General features: G+C 59.2%; 1 protein-coding gene across 1 annotated transcript in view; it reads right to left on the reverse strand.

Annotated features, from left to right (window-relative positions):
* Positions 1-3,584: 3,584 nt before the first annotated feature.
* LOC105990598 (proline-rich receptor-like protein kinase PERK2) overlaps positions 3,585-13,960 on the reverse strand; it is a gene marked incomplete at its 5' end in the record, with an annotated part of 15,203 nt that continues 4,827 nt past the window's right edge. Inside the window, 3 exons of the mRNA XM_013023038.1 lie at positions 3,585-3,720; positions 3,834-3,941; positions 4,052-4,734. Of these exons, the coding sequence (XP_012878492.1) occupies positions 3,585-3,720; positions 3,834-3,941; positions 4,052-4,734 (927 nt within the window). The remainder of the gene's footprint in view (positions 3,721-3,833; positions 3,942-4,051; positions 4,735-13,960) is intronic.

The following is a 13,960-nucleotide window of genomic DNA, read 5'->3' on the forward strand; positions in this document are numbered from 1 at the left end:
GCCTTGAGCTGAAGAGCTGAGGGACAGCGCCCAGGCCCAGAGTTCAAACCCCATGTCTGACCCAAAAAAAAGTAAGCAAAATTAGAAGCAATGACCAGACACAGACGCTTCACGTGGTCACAATGAATGATCTGCAGTGGTATGGTGTGGTAAGCAGCCCGGCTGGCGTGAACAGAGGGCCTGGGGTGCTGAGCGTGAGGCTGGGCTGGGGTTCAGGCAGGGGCCAGGGGTTATGGCCTGTCTTCCCCAGCCACCACTCTGCTCAGGATCTGGGCTGACCCCTCATCATCCAGACTTCTTAAGTCAGGGGTAGAGACAGTTTTTTCCTTTATTCTCCATTTTAGAATGAGCCCCAGGCCCTCTGAGCATTGATGCGGCTGATCCTTTTTCCAAATGTGGAAATCTGTATGAAAACATCATGGCCACGTCCATGAAAATGTGGGCTGGATGGCCCTGGCCATGGCGGAGGCTGGGCAGTGTGGGGACAGTGCTCACGGCAGGGCTGGTGGGGTGGAGTCACGTGAGAACTAAGACTCCCATCCATCCGATTAGAGGATCTGATGGCGGCCAGGGCCAGGCCCCGGGCTGCCCGGCCCAGCTGGACAGCTGCCACGGCATCCCTTCCCAGCCCGGGCACCAGGGCGGGGGAGGGGCGGTGTGTGTGAGGAAAACACGCTGGTCAGTTAGAAATCTTTTTCCTGCCGAATTCTAAATCAAGGTGATTTTCAAAGCCTGGTGGGGCTTTGCCTGTTAGTGAACGGAGACTCGCTGGCCAGCTGGGATTATGAGCGGTCAGCTCCCAGCGGAGCATGCTGGGAGAGCAGGGCCTGCCTGGAGCTGAACCAGGTGGTAGGAAGCGGTGGAGGGGGGGGAGCAGGTGCCTCTGGTAGTCCCTGCCCCGCTGGAGGTGTGACGGGGGCCTTGCCTGACCTCGCTGTGGCCCATTGGCGTGGAGGGAGCAGCGGTTTGATAGAAACAGAGCAGGCTCCCGGTCTGGACCCCTGGCCCCTGTTGAGGGCCTGCCTGCTCCCAAGCTTGTGGCTGCTCAGGCTCTCCACGCAGCCCGGATTCCTGCCATCTGGGTGGAGAGGCTAGACCACTTGACTTGTCTGAAATTGCAGGGCTTGGAACTGGGGACAGTTGTAAGAACCAGGACTCGAATATGGACACACACGCACACATGTGTACACACAGACGCACACACGTTCATTCATGCATGCACAAATACACACATCCTTGTTTACTTCCTGGAACAAGGTAATTTGGAAACACATAAAATGCACACATTCAGTACACTTGCACACACATGCATACAGATACACAGTGTGCCCATGTGCACACATGAACACATCAGTATATACCAGAGACATGTATGTGCATGCAGCACACACTTTACATGTGTGGACATGTGTGCACACATGTTCACGCGTATGCACACACACCCCTGTTTTTTTCCTAGCATACAATGCGTACATGTACCTATGCACCCATACTGCACACATGCACACACACACACAGCTTTGTTCACTCACTCTTGGCTCCTTGCTCATATTGCAATTATGCCATTGTTACTTGTGAAGCTGGAGGTAGAGAATGTTCTTAAACCATCACAAAAGCTTTGCCTGTGGATGAGCTGAGGGGTCTCCCGTGAGAGCCCCCTTCTTTTGTTACTTGGGTGTCTTTGGGTGGGTGGGGACCATGGACTTCCAGTGGTGGGCTGTTGGCTGCTGTTGGCTGGGGTGCTCTGTGTCCCTGCTACTCTGTGGTTCGAGGCTGGTCTTGGGCCTGCAGCCCCCTTTCCACCCTCCACCCCTCCGCCTGGCGGGGTGCGGGCACATGTCCTGCAGATCACCCAGGACCTCACCGCTGTCATTGGCGTCGCTTGCTCAGGAAATGCCCGCCCCCCGGCTCCTGTTGTGTGTGGCGTGACCCCACACGGGGAGTGAAGCCCGTGCCCAGGGCGTCTATAGCCGGGCTCACTTCCACTGGGAAATACTCTGCCCTCTCCTGGCCTGTGGTTCGGGCTTGCGGTCTGCGCTGGGCTACTCTGGGGACACAGAAGGGCTTCTGTCTCTAATCTCACCGGTCAGAAGGCTCAGAGGCTTGAGGGCTTCTAGACAGGGAGGGTGGTGGGAAGGGGCCTGCAGCAGGTCAGGGGGAGAGAGTGCTAGAGCGTTCCTTCCGCTTCCTAATGCCAAGAGCCAGCTTGAAGGGGAGAGGGGTGAGGAAGCAGGGGCGTGTGGGTCGCGCAGCCTGGTGGGCGGCGTCTTTCCCCGTCGGCGGTTCCGTGCTCCCGTGTGAGTGTGTGCTCAGGGCCTGGCTGGCGTCATGGCTCTGGCCAGGCCGGGAGGAGGCCCTCCTGTTTGGAACCTGAGGAGGGCTAATTGCTTTTACACTGCGTTCTTCATCCCCAGCGTGAATTCTCTCAGCTCTCGCCTGGTGGCCAAGGCCATTTGGGTCTTTGGACCGGTGCCACTGGCTCTCCTGGCAATAACTTCCTAAACTCATGTGTTCCTGGGAGCCATGTTTTAATTTGCCTGGGGACACACCAGGGACTCATAGCTGCTTTTACTGGCTGAGGATGCTTCTGCCCCAAAGCATGCTGGGTGCTCAATACATGTTTAAATCGGTGAATTAAAAACAAATGATTGCTTTTATTCTGTGCTAGGAAAAGTCTGCCCTTGTTTCTATGTGCATACGGGGAGGAAAATGGCTGAGCCCCTTCGTTCCTCCCTCCCTCCCTCCCTCCATCCTTCCCTCCCTCCTTCCTTCCCTCCCTCCTCCTTCTCTATTTCCCTTCCTTCCTTTCTTTTTCTCATTCACATTTTCTTTCTCTCTTTCTCCTTCTTTCTCCCTTCCTCCCTCCCCCTCCCATCTGTCTGTTTTTCTCCTTTTTGGAAGTACTGGGGTTTGAACTCGGGGTCTTGTCTCCCCAGGGGACAATGTCACACAAGCAAAGGGAGAACCTGCCTGTGGCTCGGGTGTGGAGGGCGGGGACACGGGCGGGGACACGGGGTCCCACAGCCACAGCCCAGAGGCCAGCTGGCCACCGGCCTCCACGCGAGGGCGTCAGGGGTGAGCCAGCCGGCCTCCACGCGAGGGCGTCAGGGGTGAGCCTCCCGGCCTCCAGCTGGGGCGTCAGGGGTGAGCCTCCCGGCCTCCAGCTGGGGCGTCAGGGGTGAGCCTCCCGGCCTCCAGCTGGGGCGTCAGGGGTGAGCCTCCCGGCCTCCACGCGAGGGCGTCAGGGGTGAGCCTCCCGGCCTCCAGCTGGGGCGAGCTGCCCCAGCTCCAGGACCCTCCCTGCAGCTAACACCAACTCCCCAGCCACCAGGGGCCTGTGAAGCAGCAGAACCCCGTCTGCCACCATGTGTTAGGACAGACTGGTTTAGGCCACGTCAGGGGACAACTGAGGCACCGACAGCGTTCTCTTAATTAAAGCACTGGTAATTAACTCACATAACCTTTAGTTCACGTGAAGTTGTTGCTTAGGGGCCCAGTAATGTGAAATGTGTGATTGGCCATGGGAAAATTTTTTTAAAAAGTTTTTGTAGAGCGGGAAGGTAGATCAGAGATGCTCATGGTGCTCAGAGCAGCAGCTGGAAGTGGGGAAGCTTCCGGAAGCAGCTAGGGCGAGGGGAGCTGGGACCATGATGCACGGTGTCCAGGCCCTCGGGGAGAGCCTGGCTGGGCTCTGGGGGTTTCTGCTTCTTACTGCCCCTCCTGAAATGCCAAGTGGGGGCTCCAGGCTGCTGTCTGCCCCTTGGGGTCCGGCGTGGCTGGTCATGAGCTCAGTTGGGGGCCTTGGGTGCCAGGGCGGCTGCAGGGGGGCTCACGTTACAATGTGTGGGGACACCGTGCCTGCACCCACTTTGCACACAGGGTCCCGGGGCACCGCCTGCTCCCCTGAGCCGTGCTGGCAGCTGGGGTGGGTAGTGGCGGATCTGCAGGGCGCAGGGCGCTTGGTTTATAAATGGGAGGATGAACCCCAGCTCTCTTCACCCCTGCGCCGGCCTCCTCAACCCTGCCTGCCAGTGCCAGGCCTGCGTCTTGCAGGGTCTGCAGCTGGAATCCACATCTCTGCTCCTTGCTCAGCCGGTGGCCGGACTGGTCATTGATGATGGCTGTCATCTGTCTTTCCTTTGTACAAGGGTCCTGTGGCCAGCAGCGGTCTCCAGGGCTGAGTTCCAGAGCCAGAGCATCACGCAGGCATCCGGGGTCTACATGGCTCCATGAGGTGGCCAGGGCGGAGGCCTGAGACCACCACCGCAAGTGTAGAGATCGGCCAGCACTGGTGGCCAAGGGCATGCTAAGTGAGTGACCCCTAGAGCCGAGCACGGGGTCTCGGGGTGGGCAGGATGCCGCAGCCTGGCTGCGAAGCTGGTGGTCACTCCTCAGGGACACGCTGAGGTGCTGGGGGCCCCCACCAATGCCACACGCAGGCCGAGCCGGGGGCCCCCACCGATGCCACACGCAGGCCGAGCCGGGGGCCCCCACCGATGCCACACGCAGGCCGAGCCGGGGGCCCCCACCGATGCCACACGAGCCGGGGGCCCCCACCGATGCCACACGCAGGCCGAGCCGGGGGCCCCCACAGATGCCACACGCAGGCCGAGCCGGGGGCCCCCACCGATGCCACACGCAGGCCGAGCCGGGGGCCCCCACCGATGCCACACGCAAGCCGAGCCGGGGGCCCCCACCGATGCCACACGCAGGCCGAGCCTGGCCTGGTGTCTCCTGCTTGAATGCAGAATCAGAGTCAAGGCGGGGACCGGCTCCGGACCCCAGGGGCAGGGGTGCAGACGCTGGCGCTGGTGCTGTGCTCAGAAGAAAAGGCAGCTTCGTAAACACCAGGACTCCCCTCTCGCCGTTCCCAGAGCCTCCTGTCCTGGGGCAGCCTGTGCTCCTTCCCCTCAAGCCTTCCCCCCCCCCCCCGTTCCTCAGAGATCCACCACGGGGAAGCTTCTGTGAGCTGCTACAGTGGTGAGGTGCTGGGAAGGCAGAGAAGTGGTTTGAGGCAAACTCTGGGCGAATTTACTTCTCAGTCACCCCGTGCGTGGCGGCTGCGGGCTCCATGCCTGTGTGGCTCCCCAGTCACCCCGTGTGTGGCGGCGGCGGGCTCCGTGCTCTGTGTGGCTCTCCAGTGCTGGCTCCGGGCTCTGTGTGACTCCTGTCACCCCGTGTGTGGCTCTCCAGTCCTGGCTCCGTGCTCTGTGTGGCTCCCCAGTGCTGGCTCCGGGCTCTGTGTGGCTCTCCAGTCCTGGCTCCGTGCTCTGTGTGGTTCTCCAGTGCTGGCTCCGGGCTCTGTGTGGCTCTCCAGTCCTGGCTCCGTGCTCTGTGTGGCTCTCCAGTCCTGGCTCCGTGCTCTGTGTGGTTCTCCAGTGCTGGCTCCGGGCTCTGTGTGGCTCTCCAGTGCTGGCTCTGTGCTCTGTGTGGTTCTCCAGTGCGGGCTCCGTGCTCTGTGTGACTCCTGTCACCCCGTGTGTGGCTCTCCAGTCCTGGCTCCGTGCTCTGTGTGGCTCCCCAGTGCGGGCTCCGTGCTCTGTGTGGCTCTCTGGTGCGGGCTCCGTGCTCTGTGTGGATCCCCGGTGCGGGCTCCGTGCTCTGTGTGGCTCTCCAGTGCGGGCTCCGTGCTCTGTGTGGCTCTCCGGTGCGGGCTCCGTGCTCTGTGTGGCTCTCCGGTGCTGGGTCCGTGCTCTGTGTGGTTCTTCAGTGCTGGCTCCGTGCTCTGTGTGACTCCTGTCACCCCGTGTGTGGCTCTCCAGTCCTGGCTCCGTGCTCTGTGTGGCTCTCCGGTGCGGGCTCCGTGCTCTTGTGGCTCCCCAGTGCTGGCTCCAGCCACTGCTCTTTAGGGGGCGTCCATCTTCTGTCCACCCGCCCTGCCTGCCCAGCCTGCGCCTCATAGGCTGTGGAGCACTCAAAGGGGGCTGTCTGAACAGAAATGTGCGCTGGGTTCAGAAGACTTATAAGATAAGCAGAGGTGTCTGTGTGGGCCCAGCTTGGGGCCTTGCACTTGATACGCACCCGACTCACTGTTGGGGGATGGCTCCAGACCAAGAGCTGTTCCTACTTTAGGGTTCCTGTTGTAACTGGGACAATTGGCCTGGCCTAGAACCTTGATCCTCCCGATGTCTCCTCCCACGTGGCTGGGGTGGCAGGCCACCTCACTGTGCCTAGCTGTTGGTTGAGAAGGGGCCTTGTTAGGCACGTACGGTCTAGCCTTGCACTGAGACCCTGTAGGTGGGTTTGCAGGGAAGAGCCACAGGTATTTGGCTCTAAACATATTATTAAAAACTAATTTTGTCTGTTACTTTAATGTGTTTTTAAAGTGACCACTGGACAAGTTAAGGTCATGCATGCAGCTGACCTTGGATTTGCCCCGGGAGAGGGTGGAGTGCTGGAGGTTGAGGTCTTGCCTTTTGGGTGCTTTTCTGATCCTGCCAGTGCAGACCTGCCAGCCACCTGCAGGGCGATTGGCAGGAGCTCTGGCCAATCCTTGTGCTGGGGTTTGGGGGTGGGGGTGGAGCCTGAGCCAGGGAGGACGATGGGGAGCAGAGGGCGAGGAGCAGGCCGGTGCTTGCGGCCTCCCCTCCCGGTCTGCAGGCACCCAGGACGGGGCAGGAGAGGCCTCCTGTTCCTCCAGGATTCCAGGAACTGTGTGAGCCCTCCGTGGACCCTGCCCGCTCCGGTGTGGGCTGAAGCAGTGCAGGCGCAGTTTCAGCCTCACCTATAAATATTTAAATGGCAGTTTAGCTTTCAGAGCAAGCACATCAGCAGCCAAGATCAAGCTTTTTGACCTTTTGTCAATTTACTCAGTGAAATATGATTCTGCTGGTCTTCTATCCTCTAAATATTGTCCACCAGCTCCTCTTTTCCAAGGTTGAAATGGCTGCAGAACACAGACCGTGCATTTAGGGTTTGCACTGACTGCAAACACATAAAGGCAAATAAGGCAGTTTGCATCCTCGCCCCAGTGTAGGAGCTACCCTGGGTACTTTCAGCACCAGAGCAGCTGGACAGCTCCAGGCCCAGTCAGGGCCCGCCTCCCTCCGCCACCGCTCAGACCTCACCAGACCCCTGCAGGCTCCTGGCTACTCCTGCTAGTGGAAATCGGTAATCAGCTAGCTGTGTCTTTCGTCAGAGAGGAGGGGAACAAGCAAGGCCTCCAACCTGCATCTCTGCTCCTAAACAAACACAGGTGCACGTGCCTCAGTGCTGCCCTGCCATTCTTTGTCTGATTTTAAACATTCTCAGCCTAGAAGGATCGGGAAGAAAATAAACAGCAACCAAAAGAGACACTTTAGCAAAGCACATAGAGAAGTGCTTTGAAGTAACACTGGAGGCTAGGAATGACATTCTTTGAGGAAGCCACTCGGTGAAGAAGCGGGAGGCAGATATCATTAGATACCGCTGTCATGGCACCTCCGGCTCTCCCCCGGGGGCCCCGGGTGGGCACTGCGGGCTTTGCTGGGATGGCACGCACACGCTCCCTGCCAGTCAGTCCTCTAGACCTCTGCTGGTCTGGGGAGGGGAGTACCCTCTCCTCCTTGCGTGTCATCATCTGGTCCTGGGTTGGTCCAGTGCTCACAGTGTGGGTGTGAGGCAATTCTTGTGAACCGACACGTCCCTCCAAGCGACCCTTGGTAAAGCTGGCCTTGTTTGGAAGTGAGGTGTTGACAGGAGGACATCGTGCAGGCCCTTCTGTGGACTAGGACTAGCACTGCATGAGACGCCTTTATCCTGGCCAGCTTTCTTGTTTTCTTGCCGGGGAGGGTAGAGTCTGGGGTGGCTTTCTTTATGCCTAAAGATGTTGAACATTTCTTTGTGTGTCTGTTAGTTAGTCATCTGTATTTCTCCTTTTTGAGAACTGGTCAATCCGCAGGTCCATTTATTAATTGGATTATTTGTTCTTTTGCTGGTTGAGTTCTTTCAATATTCTGAATATGAATCCTTTATCTGTTGCATAGCAGATGGAGATTTTCTTCCCTTCTGTAGGTTGTCTCTTGTAACTGTTTCTTTTTACTGTGCAGACACTTTTCAAGTTGACATAGTCTTGCTTATCTGTTCTAGTTTCTGTTTTCTGGGCACTTGGAGTCCTATCCAGAAAATACTTACGCCTCTCTTCCAGTGTCCCCTGTTTCCTGTAAGCGTTTCAGTTTCAAGTCTATCGTCAAGGTCAGGGACCCACGTGCAGTTGTTTTGTACAGGGTGAGGGCTGGGGTCTGCCCCATACCCAAACCGCATATGAGAGCCGCCAAATGCTGTTGAGGGAGGAAGTGGCGTCTTCCGAATTGCTGTGAGGAAATAAGCCCTCCCGGCTGCAAATGTGCCAACCCAGGGCAGAGTGCTGCGGTCGGCCTGGGCGGCCTGGGCGAGGGGCGGGCCTCCTGCAGAGCAAGGCCGCTTCCCGCAGGCCAGGCCCTGCCTGGGGCGCCCTGGGACTGGCCCTGCCTGGGGCGCCCTGGGACTGGCCCTGCCTGGGGCGCCCTGGGACTGGCCCTGCCTGGGGCGCCCTGGGACTGGCCCTGCTACCCGCAGAGAAGGGTGAAGGGTGGAGAAGGCACAGCCGCTTCTTAGCTGACTTGAGGTGGGTGTGAGGTGAGCCTGGCTTTACAGAGAGCACAGCCTGCCTGTGCCACCACGGGGGGCCTTGCGACATCACAGAGGGCAGGGCCTGTGTGACATCAGAGGGAGGGCCTGTGTGACATCACAGAGAGGTGGGCCTGTGTGCCACCACAGGGGTGGGGCCTGTGACATCACAGGGAGGGGCCTGTGTGACATCACAGAGAGGTGTGGCCTGTGTGCCACCACAGGGGGTGTGGCCTGTGACATCACAGGGCGGGGGCTGTGTGACATCAGAGGGCGGGGCCTGTGTGACATCACAGAGAGGTGTGGCCTGTGTGCCACCACAGGGGGTGGGGCCTGTGACATCACAGGGCGGGGATTGTGTGACATCAGAGGGCGGGGCCTGTGTCTGGCACCACAGAGGGCGGGGCCTCTGTGACATCAGAGAGGGGCGGGGCCTAGGTCTGATTGACTCACAGCAGAGCGGGGCCCAGGTCTGATTGACTCACAGAGGGGAGGAGCAGTTGTAGTCACCTGGTGGCTTCATCCGCCCCCTGTGGGTGCACTTCCTTTGTAATAATCTTGGCAGTTTCGTAGTGTTGCAACTTTAATATTTCCAATGGCCATTTTAGTAGAAATTTCTCTTACACTTAGGAGAACCAGTTATGGAGGCCACTCCTGAAATCCCAGCGCGGGGGAGGCTGAGGCAGGGAGAGTGTGAGCTCAGTGCTGGGCTACACGCACGGCTGAAACAAAGGCCGAGACCACCGCCTGTCCCCCTGTCGCGTTGATCGTCTTGCTGACCCGGCTGCTCCTTACAGGCAGAGCTGAAGCCCAGGGCCAGAGGCCCGCAGCCAAATTCTGATTTGAATTCTGAGCTGTGGGGGCCACAAGTGGCCTTGTGACAGTGCCCGTTTCCTCTCCGGACCTGCCTCATGGGGTCTGTAGGGACTCAGTCTGACTCCTGACCAGGTGTCGGGACAGAGGAGCGGGCGCTCAGTCCTCAGGACACGGTGCTCAGGGCAGAGCAGTGCTCAGTCCTCAGGACACGGTACTCAGGACAGAGGAGCACTTAGTCCTCAAAACATGGTGCTCAGGACAGAGTGCTCAGTCCTCAGGACGCGGTGCTCAGGACAGAGGAGCACTTAGTCCTCAAAACATGGTGCTCAGGACAGAGTGCTCAGTCCTCAGGATGCAGTGCTCAGGACAGAGGAGCACTTAGTCCTCAAAACATGGTGCTCAGGACAGAGTGCTCAGTCCTCAGGACGCGGTGCTCAGGACAGAGGAGCACTTAGTCCTCAAAACATGGTGCTCAGGACAGAGTGCTCAGTCCTCAGGATGCGGTGCTCAGGACAGAGGAGCACTTAGTCCTCAGAACAGGTACTCAGGGCAGAGCAGTGCTCAGTCCTCAGAACACGGTGCTCAGGACAGAGGAGCACTTAATCCCTAGAACATGGTGCTCAGGGCAGAGCAGTGCTCAGTCCTCAAAATGCTTGGGAATGGTCACTCCTACCAGTGTTCACAGCTCACATTCAGAAAAGCAAAACCAAAAAGTTCCTCGGGGAGTCAGTGCCCGTGCTGACTGCCAGTTTGGAGATGGGGCAGCCTCATCTGTGCTAGAAGGTTCCAGGGCTGGTGGTGAGAGTCTGCTGATTAAGCTGTGGAACTGCTCTTGAGTGGTGAAGGTGTTTGATTAAGGCAGGGCGCTGTCGCAGCACACAAGCAGGGTGTGGTGGGACTCCAGGCTTTCCCAGGGCCGTGTTCTGGTAGTGGCCATTCCAGAGTCGCTGTCGTCCCCACTGCGTCTCCAGTGAGGAGAGGCGGTGGCGTGTGCGGGTGGGCTGCGGGGTGCCGGGAGGCTGCGGTGGCCCAGGGTGGAGGGCATATTGCAGACTTTCCAGAAGCACAGGGAGGTGGTGCCCGGGCACGCTGGGGGTGAGAGGCAGCGGGGCCTCGCTCCCCGGCACATGCCCGAGCACGGGTCAGGCCGTGGGCTCCAGGCCCCTGCATGGCCCCAGCATGGTAGAGCTGGCTCTTTCCTAGGGGAGGTTTTATGTGCTTTTAATGTTTGTTTGTTCAATCTCTGACAGTCACAGCCAAGTGGAAGCCCAGAAACGGTCTTCCATTCACCCGTAGTCTCCGGGTACTTCCCAGGAGCCGAGCTGAGTGCTCTCTGGCCCTGGAGTCCGGCAGTGAGCAGCACCACACACAGGCCTGGCTCAAGGAGCCTGGGTGGGTGGGAGTGGAGCCCCGGCCCAGCACGGCCCGGCAGAGGGACAGGCCACACACACACTTTGGTCTCAGTGCAGGAACTCAGGAAAAGTGGGAACTGTGTTTAGTCCTGCCTCTCCCTCTGGCTCTCTCCTTCCTCCCCATATCTTTCCTGTGATCCTGGCTTTGAGGGGGTCCTTGAGCTCACTGGGGTATGGACAACATTGGACCTAAAGCAAGCTTTTTCTGCCCTGAAGCCTTGCAGACAGTCAATACATGTTGACCGGGTGTTAGTGACCTTCCGTGTGCTTTTCTAGGAGCTGGGGCATGGTGAGCAGCCAGGCTGACAATGACTCCGCCTGCAGGGCCTGAGGTTCTCAAGGGGACACTGAGGACAAGCCCTGGAGAGACGCTGTGCACCCTGACCCCTGTGCGGAGGGGGGTGCCTCCTAGCTGCTCACTCGGACCCTTAGGATCCTGAGTAGCTGGGGTTACAGGAATGTGTTGGGCCAGCAGCACTCTTTAATGAATATTGCCCCTGCTTTCTCCAGGGTCCGGAGACCCCATGGTTATTGAAAAAAGAAAATGGTTTGTTGATAAGTGGAAAGAGTTAACTTTGAAAAGAGGCAGGGTCTCTTCTGATTCGATGCTGATTGGACGCTGAATTACTGGAGCCTACCAGTTCTGGAAGGAGGGGCGTGGTCTGTGGCAAGGGCCGTGGTCTGTGGTCAGGGGTGTGGCCTGTAATCAGGGGCGTAGTCTGTGGTCAGGGGCGTGGTCTAGTGGTTGTGTGTGGTCTGTGGTCAGGGGCGTGGTCTGTGGTTGGGTGTGGCCTGTGGTCAGGGGTGTGGTCTGTGGTGAGATACCTGGTCTGTGATCATGGTCTAGTGGTTGTGTGTGGTCTGTGGTCAGGGGCGTGGTTTGTGATCAGGGGTGTGGTTTGTGATCAGGGGTGTAGTCTGTGATCAGGGGTGTGGTCTGTGATCAGGGGCGTGGTCTTTGGTCAGGGGTGTGGTCTGTGGTCAGGGGTGTGGCCTGTGGTCAGGGGCATGGTCTGTGGTGAGGTAGTTGGTCTGTGATCAGGGGTGTGGTCTGTGGTCGGGGGCGTGGTCTGTGGTTGGGTGTGGCCTGTGGTCAGGGGTGTGGTCTGTGGTGAGGTACCTGGTCTGTGATCATAGTCTAGTGGTTGTGTGTGGTCTGTGGTCAGGGGCGTGGTCTGTGGTCAGGGGCGTGGTCTGTGATCAGGGGTGTGGTCTGTGGTCAGGGGCATGGTCTGTGGTGAGGTAGTTGGTCTGTGATCAGGGGTGTGGTCTGTGGTCAGGGGCGTGGTCTGTGGTGAGGTAGTTGGTCTATGATCAGGGGTGTGGTCTGTGGTCAGGGGCGTGGTCTGTGATCAGGGGTGTGGTCTGTGATCAGGGGCGTGGTCTCTGGTCAGGGGCGTGGTCTGTGGTCAGGGGCGTGGTCTGTGGTGAGGTAGTTGGTCTGTGATCAGGGGTGTGGTTTGTGGTCAGGGGCGTGGTCTGTGGTGAGGTAGTTGGTCTGTGATCAGGGGTGTGGTCTGTGGTCAGGGGTGTGGGCTGTGGTGAGGTAGTTGGTCTGTAATCAGGGGTGTGGTCTGTGGTGAGGTAGTTGGTCTGTGATCAGGGGTGTGGTCTGTGGTCAGGGGTGTGGTCTGTGGTCAGGGGTGTGGCCTGTGGTCAGGGGCGTGGTCTGTGGTGAGGTAGTTGGTCTGTGATCAGGGGTGTGGTCTGTGGTCAGGGGTGTGGTCTGTGGTCAGGGGCGTGGCCTGTGGGCAGGGGCGTGGTCTGTGGTGAGGTAGTTGGTCTGTGATCAGGGGTGTGGCCTGTGGTCAGGGGCGTGGGCTGTGGTGAGGTAGTTGGTCTGTGATCAGGGGTGTGGTCTGTGGTCAGGGGTGTGGTCTGTGGTCAGGGGCGTGGGCTGTGGTGAGGTAGTTGGTCTGTGATCAGGGGTGTGGTCTGTGGTCAGGGGCGTGGGCTGTGGTGAGGTAGTTGGTCTATGATCAGGGGTGTGCAGCCTCCTTCTTGCACGCGCCATCTCTGTCCCTGTCCTGCCCAACGGGAACTTTATCCTCTCAGCCAGACTTTGAGGGTGGTGGAGAGGAAGGGCGTGCCTGGTGGACCTGCTGGTTACAAGCACATGGACTCCATGTGACAGGAGCCTGTGTGCAGATTGAATTACCATCTACTCAGCTGACACAAAGCCATTCCCAGCCGCTGGGTGGCCCATGAATAAGTAATCAGTCTCCAGCCCCAGCCGAGGGAGCACACGGCTGAGGAGGAGAGGCTGGGACCGGGGAGGCCAGAGCAAGGGCCGGAGCCACGGGAGCCCCAGGCGCCTCACGTGAGTGCTGTCTTCGAAGGGGATTCTGGACGGGCTTCCGAGCTCTGCCTGGTCCCTTTGCTGCGCTGAGCGCTGTGGCTTCCGAGCTCTGCCTGGTCCCTTTGCCTGCGCTGAGCGCTGTGGCTTCCGAGCTCTGCCTGGTCCCTTTGCCTGCGCTGAGCGCTGTCTTCTGAACGGAGCGGGCGGAGGGCTGCAGACGGGGGCACTTGCCATCTCCTGTCCCTCGCACCCTGGCCGCTGCCCCGCGGCTTGATTCCAGACCCCTCCCCGGTCCAGAGTTGGGTAGGAAGACACCTCGGGCCAGGGGGGCTGGGAGAGCAGGGCCGCCCTGGGCTAGGCCCACTGTGGGCTGTGCTCCGGGAGTGTCCAGTCTGCACTGGTCCATGGAAGCCAGGTTCTGTGAGAAGCTGACCCTGGCCTCGCTTGTCTGAGCATCTCGGCGTTAAAAGCAGCACTGACTCAAAAGTTGGGGTGCTCTCAGGAGCAAACCCTTTTCCTGTTCTCGTTCCCTTTTGGGGCAGTATTTTTTCTTTTTCAATCTTGAATCCAGCTGAGGAGAGCAGTCTCACCGTGGGGCCTCCAGAGGGTGAGCAGAAGGGGGGCTGTGGCATTGTTGCTGTGTGGAAGCGGAAGTGTGTGGAAGTTGCTGTATGGCTGACCCCCATGCGCTTCTGTGTTGTGAGACCCTGCGGCTGGGCTACCGTGCGGCTGGGCTACCGTGCGGCTGGGCGACCGTGCGGCTGGGCGACCGTGCGGCTGGGCTACCCTGCGGCTGGGCTACCCTGCGGCTGGGCTACCGTGTGGCTGGGCTACCGTGCGGCTGGGC

This window comes from Dipodomys ordii, unplaced genomic scaffold (assembly GCF_000151885.1).
Source record: "Dipodomys ordii isolate 6190 unplaced genomic scaffold, Dord_2.0 Scaffold66, whole genome shotgun sequence".
Taxonomy (NCBI): domain Eukaryota; kingdom Metazoa; phylum Chordata; class Mammalia; order Rodentia; family Heteromyidae; genus Dipodomys; species Dipodomys ordii.